The 11,720-nt window shown below is 38.7% G+C and overlaps 1 protein-coding gene across 1 annotated transcript in view; it reads left to right on the top strand.

Moving 5' to 3' along the window:
- ITPR2 (inositol 1,4,5-trisphosphate receptor type 2) overlaps positions 1-11,720 on the top strand; it is a 596,492-nt gene that overhangs the window by 153,039 nt on the left and 431,733 nt on the right. Inside the window, exon 11 of the mRNA XM_023738100.1 lies at positions 7,825-7,976. Coding sequence (XP_023593868.1) covers positions 7,825-7,976 — 152 coding nt within the window. The remainder of the gene's footprint in view (positions 1-7,824; positions 7,977-11,720) is intronic.

The raw sequence follows: 11,720 nt of genomic DNA, 5'->3' as shown, positions 1-11,720 counted from the left end.
ACTTTGAACATGTTGTCAGGAGGGATCAGTCCCTGGAGAAGGATGTCATGCTTGATAAAGTACAAGATTAGCGAAAAAGAGGAAGACCCTCAACAAGATGGATAGACACAGTGGCTGCAACAATGGACTCAAGCATAATAACGTTTGTGAGGATGGCGCAGGACCAGGCAGTGTTTCCTTCTATAGTACGTAGGATCGCTATGAGTCAGAACCGACTCAACGGCACCTTACAACTAACAGTAATACTGATGGTTCTGGGCAGAGGAGAGTGGGAAAATGTAGAGTATAAAGGTTTACAAAGCAACACGGAGAACATAAATAAGTCATGAATCCATGGTGAAGTTCACTCTTTCCGCTAATCAGGGTTTTAATTAAACTTGATAGATTTTTTTTTTTTATTCCAAAATACAACTTCTTTATTCACCTTTAAAGACAATAAAGCACATTCTCTGTGTAAGCAGTTGTCCTGGGTAAGACTTTAACTGCATACAACACAGGTGGGTCTGCTTTTCTGTTTATGACTGGATCCCATCTCTCATCACAGCGAGACGCCCCACTGGAGATGTTTAATTTTTTTTTTCTCCAAAATCTCTAGCTTGAAAGTAAATAAAGCTGAAAATAGGGAATTATAAAACTAGCAATATGGCTTCTTATTCTGTAGATCATTTGCCACCTAGCACTAATTATGTTTCTGTCTAAAGAATAAAACAAAGGAGCAATTAGAGTTTACCTTCAGCCTGTGAAATGGAATCAATTTCCTGAAACAGAATGCTATCTCACCTCAGATCTGGGTTCCAGTAACACTGAATTCACTGTGACCATGCTAATATTTTCTTTCCTAATCTTCCTATGTTGTGTGTTTAATGCCCAGTTAATATTTTTCCTGTAATTTAGAAACCTTTATCAAAATGTTACCTTCCATTTTTGAAGTTTCAAAGGTTAATGCATGGTGCCGCTAAAATGGGGCGATGTGTGTGTCAGAGCTCCCATTAAGACCCAAATTGCTGTATTTATTCTACAAAGGAATCTATTATTTCCAGTCTTACAAATGTACAGCATCCACAGGGACCCTGTAAACATTGGAACCGTGTCAAGCCCAGCTGGGAGCCTGACAGTCATCAGTTTCTTATCCTTGAAAGGCTACATCTTTTCAAATGGCTCTTTGAAGTTTTTTTTTTTTTTTTAAAATAGCACCACCCACCTTAACATTACAAAATTTATGTGGAACGTGGTCTGATTTTTTGTGGCACTGTCTTTTGTCTATGCCGAGGTTCCTCAGCTTCAGCGCTATTGACATTTTGGACTGGATAATTCTTTGCTGTAGGGGGCTGTCCTGTGCATTGTAGAATGTCTAGCAGCATTATTGGCCTCTGCTTACTAGATGCCAGCAGTACCCCCCTGCCTTGTCCAGTTGTGGCAACTAAAAGTGTCTCCAGAAATTGCCAAATACCCCCAGGGGACGTCTCCCCATGTTGAGAACCACTGGCCTACACTAGTAGTTCTGTGGAAGAATATCGAGACCCCAGTTTGATTGCTAGTAATGTACCTCACGTGCAGCTACCGCCCATCTGTCAGTGGAGACCTGTGGTTTGCTATGAAGCTGAACAGGTTTCAGTGGAGCTTCCAGACTAAGACAGACTAGGAAAAAAGTCTGGTGACCTGCTTCTGAAAATCAGTTAAAGAGAACCCTATGGATCACAATGTTCCCGTCTGCAACCAATCATGAGGATGGTGCAGGACCTGGCAGTGTTTTGCTCCATAGTGCATGGGGTTGCCATGAGTCGGGGTCGGCTCAGTGGCAGCTAACAACGACAACATAAGCAGAAATGTTCCAGGAACCATGAAACTTTACTGATTTGTACTTGAAAATTCTATTCTGTGGATTTTTTTTTTTTGGGGGGGTTGCTGTTACCAGATTTTGAAAGAAGACCCCACAGTTTTCTTGAGAAGACCATATATTCCTCAGTGGTAAGGTGTTAAGAAAAAGAAAGAATCAAAGGTCATAATAGGAATTAGTTTGAGAGTAACAATTTGTTAAGGAAACATGGTAAGGAAAACGTGTTGGCCGTTTTAAAATGGCTATGTTGTGTCTGATTACATCAAGTCAGCAGTGAGAACACTGGAGGATCTGAACAAGATCCCAGATGCTTGTACTTCCTTATGCTGCTGTGGCTGAACACGACCCAGGTCTGAATCAGCTCTGAAGACACATACATTGTCTCTTACAGAATATCTCTGGCTCATAACAACAGAATTACAACAGAATTGCAACGTGATATCTCTGCTAAAAATTCAGTGAGTCACAAATGAGTGAAATGAGAAGGTGTTACAGAAGCTAACTGCCGTGCTGCACCGGCAGGCTCCAGGACAGGCAGGAGAAGCACAGACAGCCGTTAGTTTACTCTGCTTGCTTTGCATGAGGGATTTTAGACTTGTAGAACCAGAGAAGCTGTGTGCTTTTCCTTCCAAGGAAAAAATGCTGGTTTTATAGGAGCCCAGTAGACCAAGTTAACATTCTCAGGCCCCACATTTTCCAAAAATGAGCGTGTTTTGGAGAACTAGCTGATGTTAAGTTTAACACCTGTTCAGGCACTGTGTTGTGTGCCGTGGAGTCGATTCTGTACTTTAATGTATGTTCATGATGCAAAAGGGAGCACACTGTGCTTCTGTGATTCTGTGGAGGGAGGCAGTGTTTCTGTGTCATTTTTCTTACTTACGAAGAGATGTAGGTTTATGAACAAAAAGCCACATGCACACAATTTTGAACTGAACTGTCTTCATGTTATGAAGATATAATATTTATTTTCTTCTATGCTGAAGCTTGATTTATAAATTTAAAAAATTATTATAACTCATTGTTCAAATTTCCTTAATTAAAAATTCCTAGGGGCTAGCTTGAAATTTCCTGTCAAACTGTTTATGAAGGTGAGTTTGTTAAGCAAATTGAGTACAAGAGATTAAAAGCAAAATGTTTAAGACTACAGCATTGTTTTGAAAACCTTCTAAACATGTTAGAAGCTTTTACTCACACATAAACAATTCCTATGCTGTTTATAAATGTAACTTATCTATTAATTATGGCTGTTGTCCAAAGACCTAAGAAAACTATTTAGGGATATATTAATACATTCCACTTATCCTATGTAATGAAAATAAAACCATACGTCTTATATGGCATGAGTAATGCAGAGAGACTTCTTTTAATTAGCCCTAACTAGTGAGATTTTTATATGTTTGGGAAAATTCTTATTGTTACACATCGAGAGTTTCAAAATAAAGAGGCCCCTGATTGCTCTTGTTGCCCCCCACCCCCAGACATACCAAGGGGCAGGGTGTAGGATGGCAATCTCTAGGAACATGGTTATGATCTCTTTTTATAAGCCTAGAAAATTCATTTTATTAGCATTCCGAAAGGGATGTGCATGCAGGAGGATTGACTCCTGCTAAATGAACTCACAAGTGACTGATGTACAAAACATAATGCCAACTTCCATTTGCTAAGTAGACCTAAATACATGGGTCAATTAGTCAGTGCATTTTCCTCGAGTGAAAAATCTGTGTCAAAAGCTAAATTATAATTAGAAGATCGCTGTGCAGGAGGCTCAGAAAATTAGATAACACGTATTCCTTTTAGAGATGTGGTATTCTTCCAGGAAGATTGGAATGCTCCTTCTCTGTGTCAGGTACTATCTATACTGGGCAGTGGTGATAGAAACTATCAAATTCTTGCTCATTGACTCCCTGTATTTATTTAGGTTTCATGCTGATCTTCTGTTAGTAAAGCCTTTCTTCAAATGTGGATCAATATAATTGATTGGATTTTCCTTAGTTAAATTATATTTTATTGATGCCTTTCTAGTACTCCACTTAAGCCACTTATTCCCAAGTCTCATTGGCCACGTAGTCACAAAATCCCTTGGGTTATTTCTACAAGTGACTAATTTTATTCATTATTTGTGCTGTTACATTCTAAGGAAATATTGCTATCTTTCACATGAATTAACAACACTTATATTGGTGGCTCCTTTTTTTTTGGCTGTAATACTGCAAAATAATTTAAAAAAACCCTTTAAAATATTTCTTTATGATTGTTATTCTCTGGCTTTATTTCCCCCCATGTTTTCATGTTATTGACGATACAATTAAAAACTACTTTCCCTTACATCCTTTCAGAATTGTCACTTCCTCTTCTTAAACCTCTTCTTCCTCCTCCTTCTCTGCCTTCTTTTCTGTCATAATCATCATTTTCTTTTTTTATTGTATTTTAGATGAGGGTTTACAGAGCCAATTAGTTTCTCATTATTTTTCGATATCAGATGTTACCACACTTTTTTTTTTTTTTAACCACTGAGAAGGAGTAAAAGAGGATTATGTAGAGACTGTTGAGGCTTTCTTGCCTCAGCTATTTGCAGTTTAAGGCAGACAGGAGTGTGGCTCCTGTGTTACCATTAGACTTCAGGACCTCCAGGGAAAAATCCTTCTTTGTCACTGGCATCTTGGTATAACACTTGGATTTCCCTGTTGAGCTGCATGGTGGAGATCAACCACATAACACACTTTTGAGTTCCTTCCCTCTTTCCTTCTTTTCTTCCTTCCTCCTCATTTGAAGCACATTTTAAATTTTGATGAAGTCCAATTTATCTACTTTTTCTTTTGTCTCTTGCGTCACATTTAAGACTGTGCTTAACCCTAGGTCAGAAAAATTTACTCCTATGTTTTCTTGTAAGAGTTTTATAGTTTTAGCTCTCATATTTATTTCTATGACTTGCTTTGAATAGATTGTTGTATATAGTGTGAGGTGGGGTCTAATTCTGTTCCTCTGCATGTAGAGATCCAGTTGTCCCAGAACAATTTGTTGAATAGATTATTCCTTCCCCATTGAGTTGTCTTAGCATCTTGTTTTCTTTTATAAAAAGAGACAGTACATCTAGGAATAGGTGGTCATAAAAGTAGAGAGAAAAAGGCAAACATGTAGAAACAGTTATGTTTATCTTCTCAAGATGTTAGGTGATGGCTTTGGAAGCTTCTTCATTATCATGGTCACACACAGTGGCATAATAGTTACAAGGATTGTGGAATCAGCTAGAACTAGGTTTGATTTTCAGCTCTAAACATGATAGTTATGTGAACTTGACTCCTAGAGCCTCAGTTTGCTTATCTATATAGTGGGGATAATAATATGTAACTCACAGTACTCAGTCCTTATGAAAACCAAAAATCAAACCTGTTGCTGTTGAGTCGATTCTGACTCATAGCAACCCTATAGGACAGAGCAGAACTGCCCTGTAGTGTTTCCCAGGAGTGACTGGTGGATTCAAACTGCTGACCTTTTGGTTGGTAACCATGCTCTTAACCACTGTGCCACAAGGGCCCCATCACATATGTATTTTAGATATTGTTTTTTCCCGCCAATAAAAAGTGCTTCCAGCAAAACTAGACCATAGGCCATTTTCTTGCATACTCCTGTTTTTCTTCTAATGTACGTACTCATTTCTCCCTCTTCACCGCCCCCCAGCTTCCCCCGTCCCCACTGTTTCTACCTTTCCTCTCCAACTAGTTATCTTTCCTTTAGGATCTTGCTCCCAACTCACTGTGAAAGTTGAAATGCAGCAAATGAACAAGACCATACAAAAGGTTGTTTGAATTTCAACTGGTAATAATTAAAACCCAAAATACCTTCTAGACCCAAAAGTATAAATTACAAGTAATACAATTTCACTTGACTAGCTGCTGGCAGAAATTTATTTGGGAAGAAGTCTTTTCAACTCACAGGTGATGTCTAAAGACCCTCTCCAAACTTGGGATTCCGTGATCCTAAGCTATCGTATCATCTGGGCAGCCATCTCTCCCAACTCGTTTGGCTAGCGAGACTACTTATTGTTAGGTTATTTAAAGACGTTTAGATCTTCTTCTCCCAGGATGGGAGGATGTTTCTGCCTTTCATAAAATTTTGTCTTCAGTTCTCAGACTTCAATGCCTTCAATGCAAAGAACTGTGAAAATGTGCCTCATGATTCAAGATAATTCTTTCAGAAGACTTGAGGAAGGTTCTTGTCCATGTGTTCATGCCTAGCCTTTGAAAAGTGACTCATTCAGTGTTTGAGGGCTCTAGGCCTCTGGCCTGGGCTAGCTAGGATTGCAACCCTAGCCAGTTGAATTTGGGGTTGAACATTTTACTACTCATTGCTCCCTTTTCCTTCTCTGTCTTTCCCTTTTCCTTCCCACTCTTCCTCTCATCTGCTTCTCCTTTCCTTTCCCTTCCCTTCCTCCTCTTTCTCCTCAGTTCTTCCTCCTTCCTCCCTCCCCTCTCCTCATCCTCCTTCTCCTTGTAAGTAACTGTACTCACCTGTTCGTTTAATGGCAAAGATAATGCTTCCCTTTCCATCTCTCAATTTTTTCTTGTGATATCAATCAATGAGAAGAACCAAGGGACAAACTTTGTTATTGTGAGAAACTTTGTGTAAATTCAAAAGTATAATCTGCTTATCTCTGCATTTCTTTCTTTCCTACCTCCTCACACTCCCATATAATGCAAAGTTGTTAAGCAGGCAGAGAAAATCCCAATAACTTTCTGATCAATAAACATAGTTCATATTTACTGGTTAGAAACAACTATTATGGGAATCAAATCACCTGGGAAGAGTTTACAGACCCCTGCCATCATTTAACTCTGATTTTTGGTCTCTGCAAAGGACGTAAAGATGACAGGAGCTACCAGGCGGTGCTGGGCTATGTGGGAGTTAGCAGAGAGCAGTCCTGCTCCTTCTTAGGAACCCTGGCAGTTCTCTCTGCCTGTTCACGGTTCAGTTGTGCTGTCAGTTTGTGCACCATTTACGGAAGAGACTAAAAACTAAACTGCAAGGGTTTTCTGGTCCAAGGAAAATGATATTCACAATCTTGGAGGGCAGGGAATGGAACTCTATGTGAATGTTCTGGAATGGTCAGCTGTAATATCTCATCATCACAGCAGTCATTCAATAAACATTTGTTTTAAAAGGTTTTCATTTGCTTTTTGAGCATCCCTTTCCTCACCCATTTCATTCACCTTCTTGTGATGGTGCAATGACTCCCTCTCTCTATTTTTCAAATTTCACTTGTTTTAGTAAGTACTTGTAAGTAATTATATCTATGTACTTAATTATCAAGATGATATTGCCTTTGTGGTATTACATTTTGGTTTCTTGCACATTGAGGTATTTCATGGGGCACTGGAGGTTGGGGCAGTTCAAGTAAAAATACATAGTTATTAGTCTTTGTGTTGCCTGTGTAAAATGGTAAGGTGTGCTGGGAGTATTGACTGAGTTTCACATTATCACGAGGGATTCTGTTTGTTAAGATCTCATTTTCTTTCACCTTTTATGCAATTATAGTATGTGCTTGAATCTAATGGAACAAGCCAATGAACCGAATGGGAATGTTGTGGATTATGTTTGGGCATGAACTCTGAAACACTTCCATGCTTACTCTTTAATATATGACATCTAGATAATTCAACACACTATCTTATTTCTGTGTTTATTTTTAATGTGGAGTGGTTAAAATTACTACTCTGTAAATAGGTTTAATACAAGGGATGAGACTCTAGCTATTGTGACTGTTAGTGCCCTAATGATCAAACTACCCTCCAGGAGTCTCTAGCTTATCACTGTTGATAATAATTACCTCAAGGGCTTCAGGTCTGAGCAACTCTTTTTGGATGATGCAAAATACACACTGGTATAATTGAATTAAGAAATAATGTGCAGATTTAAATCTTATGTCTGGAATAATTGGAGAGTTCAGTAAGAAATCTGATAAAATAAATAACCTTGTACCTCCTCAATAGAGAGAAGGAGACCTCCCAACTTCAAAGAAAAAACGCCAAGCAGGGGAGAAGATCATGTACACTTTGGTCTCAGTCCCACATGGAAATGACATTGCATCTCTTTTTGAACTGGATGCCACAACTCTTCAGAGAGCTGACTGCCTGGTTCCAAGGTAAAAAAAACAAAAAGGGCTAGAAGATAATGTTTCTTTGAATAATTTTGTCAGTAGGTAATGAATTAAAACCATAATGTTAATATCATTTTTGTGACATAAAGAGAGCAAGCATAAATGAAGAACAAGTGTGAAAAACATGCCTCTTGTGTGAGTGGATTAACATAGTTTGTTTTATTCTTATAAATAATTAAGATAGGCAAGACCAAAGAAATTCTGAAAAATTCTTAAGACTCATTATTTTTGTTACTTGTATGGCCTTTGGTTACTAAAGTGAAAGATAATATGAAAGCATTTCTATCATTACTTATATCTTTTTTTATGTGAAATACCCAAATTCATTAATCTATTCTTCCATGCTTTCATTTATTCGGTTATTCAGTCAATAGACATTTTTTGAGCATTTATTATATTCCAGGCATTGCTTTAGTCACTGAAAAGATAACACCGAAAAAAACTGGTTATGTCCTTGCTTTCATGACCTTCTCAAGTGGGAGATAGCCCATAAACAATAAACTAATAAACATGAAATATTTGGTCAGGTATTGAAAATGTTTTAAAGAAAAATGGCAGGGTATGGAGAGTTCTATTAGGTAAGAGAATTTAGAAATGGCCTCCTTGTTGAGACATTTGAGAAAAGCTTGGGATGAATTGAAAGATCATGTCTTCTCATCTGGGGAAGAGTATTTCAAGCAGCAGTGACAGGAAATGCAAAACTCTTAAAATTTACCAGGTGTGTTTAAGGACCAGCAAGGAGGCCAGTGGGAGGGGGAAAATTGGTTATAAGGTAGCCAGGACTTACTGTAAGAGAATATATCTCATTCTTTTCTTGAAATGTGACTATTATAAGTAAGCTCTTTTGCATAAATCTGTCTGCTTTCCAACAATAGCACAAGGATATACTCTCTAGATGCATAAAGGAGTCTTGCCCATATTAGTAGGTCTAGTGGCCTGATTCTAAGTTGGCCTTGATAGAGCATGATTGTACTTGGCTTGGCCAACGGCAATGGTTAGGCTACACACAAATGCAGACATTGTTGTATAGGTCCCTTTTAAGGAGGATGAAAAGTTGCTGAGAAACACTGCAACTGGCTTGAACTTCCCAGGGTGTCTCATGGCCATTCACATTCATGAGAAATGGGGCTGTATCTTGACCATATGTGACTTCATCTCTCACTCTTCCCTCCATCAATATAAACCTGTAAAGAGATCCCCTCCAAAGATTTTACCTGATCCAGGTATGTGACATTCCCTTCTGAGTATTGGGGTCTTAATCATTCCTTTGATTCATTTTAGATTTAACTCTGCAAAAATGGAGTCCTTCTAAAATTCTAACCAAGAGAGTTTGCTTAAGGAAATGACAAAAGGATCTCACTATAAAGTGGAGCCCTGGTAGCACAGTGGTTAAGAGCTTGGCTGTCAACCAATAAGTCAGCAGTTGGAATTCACCAGCTGCTCCTTGTAAACCCTATAGGGCAATTCTACCCTGTCCTATAGGGTTGCTATGAGTTGGAATTAACTCGACGCAATGGTTTTTTGTTTTCTTTTTTTAAACAGGTATAAAGTGCATAGATCTATGACAAGGCGCCTAAGCCTAGCTTAGTCTGGAGGTGTTAATCTATTACTATCCAGAACTGTTAAAGCACTTCTCATTGTAGTACAGAATTTTGTATCAACATGGATTAATTTGTCATTAATTGTACTGAAGCTAATATTAAGTAATAATAACTACTCTTATAATTCTTGAACACTTTCTATGTGTTAAGCCCTGTGTCAAGTTATTTATAAACATTGTCTTATTTACTGTTGGCAGCAATCTATTTTACAGATCAGGAAACAGAGGTTTAGAGCACTGCTTCTCACGTTAGCTGTAAATTAAAATCACCTGGGTGGCTTTGAAAACTCTTTGTGCCCTCGCTGCATTGAGACCAGGGCTTCGAACCAGTTCATTCTCATTTGAATCTCTGCTGAGAATTTGGATTTCCACCCCAGATATACTGAATCAGAATCTACATTTTAACAAGATTCCTAGGTGATTCTTATGTACAATAAATTTTGAGAACCACTGCTGTACTAGTGGTTCTCAGAATTGGTCCCTTATCAGCAGCATTAGCATCACTTGGGAACTTGTTAGAAATGCAAATTCTCAGCAGGGGTTCCATCCCGAAAGAACCCTGTTGGTGAATCGGTTCAAAGCCCTGATTTAGACCAACAAAATCAGATTATCAGGGGTGGGATGCAGGCTTTAGTTTTTTTTTTTTTTTTTAAGATTACCTGGGCGATTCCAATTTAGAGGCTATTGTCCAATGCTTCTCAAAATTTAATGTGTATATGAATCACCTAGGTCACATTGCAGATTCTGATTCTCACTTAGTCTAGGGTAGGGCCTGAGACTCTGCATTTCTAACAATTCCTCAGGTGATGCTCATGCTACTGGTTTGCAGGCTAGACTTTGAGCGTCAAGAGTTTATAGCAGTGGTTCTCAAACTTTGCTGTACATTGGAACACAGGGGATCTTTAAAAAGTACTGATACTCGGCTCCCACGCCCAGACGTTCTGATTTAATTGGTATGTGGTGAAACATGGGCACTGGGAGTGTAAAAGCTTTCCAGGTATTCTAATGTGCAGCAAAGTTAGTGAACTACTGGCTTAGAGTGATAAAATTGATTGGCTAGTGTTATGCTTATGAAACAGAATTTGATCCTGGAATGTGTGGAGTCTATATTCTTATGTATTTACTTATTTATTGTACTTTAGGTGAAAGTTTACAGCTCAAGTTAATTTCTCATACAAAAATTTATACATATATTGTTATGTGACCCTAGTTGCAATCCCTTTAATGTGACAGCACACCCCCCCCCCCTTTCCACCCTGGGTTTCCTATATCCATTCAGCTAGCTCCTGTCCCTGTCCCATTTAGTCTTGTGTATCTACTTGAACTAAGAAGCATGCTCTTCACTAGTATTATTTTATGTTTCATAGTCCAGTCTAATCTTTTTCTGAAGAGTTGGCTTCGGGAATGGTTTTAGTTCAGAGTTAACAAAGAGTCTGGGGGCCATGGCTTATGGGGTTCCTCTAGTCTTAGTGAGACCATTAAGTTTGGTATTTTTACATGAATTTGAGTTCTGCATCCCACTTTTCTCCTGCTCCATCAGGGACTCTTTGTTGTGTTCCCCATCAGGGCAGTCATTGGTGGTGGCTAGGCACCATCTAGTTCTGATGGCAGGCTGATGGAGTTTGTTTTATGTGGCCCTTTCGTCTCTTGGGCTAATATTTTCCTTGTGTCTTTGGTGTTCTTCATTCTCCTTTGCTCCAGATTGGTTGGGACCAATTGATGCATCTTAGATGGCCGCTCGAAAGCTTTTAAGTCCCCAGATGCCACTCACCAAAGTGGGATACAGAACATTTTCTTAATAAACTTTGTTATGCCAATTGACCTAGATGTCCCCTGAAACAATGGTCCTCAGATCCCCTCCCCTGCTACTCTGTCCCTTGAAGTGTTTTGTTGTATTCAGGAAACTTCTTAGCTTTTGGTTTAGTCCACTTGTGCTGATTTCCTTGGTATTGTGTGTTGTCCTTTCCTTCACATGAGATAATTGTTGTCTACTATCTAATTAGTGAATTCCCCTCTCCCTCCCGCCCCACCCTTGTAACCATCAAAGAATGTTTTCTTCTGTGTTTAAACCTTTTCTTGAGTTCTTATAATAATGGTCTCATACAATATTTGTCCTTTTGAGACTAATT

This window comes from Trichechus manatus, unplaced genomic scaffold, assembly GCF_000243295.1.
Source record: "Trichechus manatus latirostris isolate Lorelei unplaced genomic scaffold, TriManLat1.0 scaffold00112, whole genome shotgun sequence".
NCBI classification, from domain to species: domain Eukaryota; kingdom Metazoa; phylum Chordata; class Mammalia; order Sirenia; family Trichechidae; genus Trichechus; species Trichechus manatus.
Note: the sequence above shows the minus strand (reverse complement) of the source record. Positions and strands in the feature narration are given on the sequence as shown.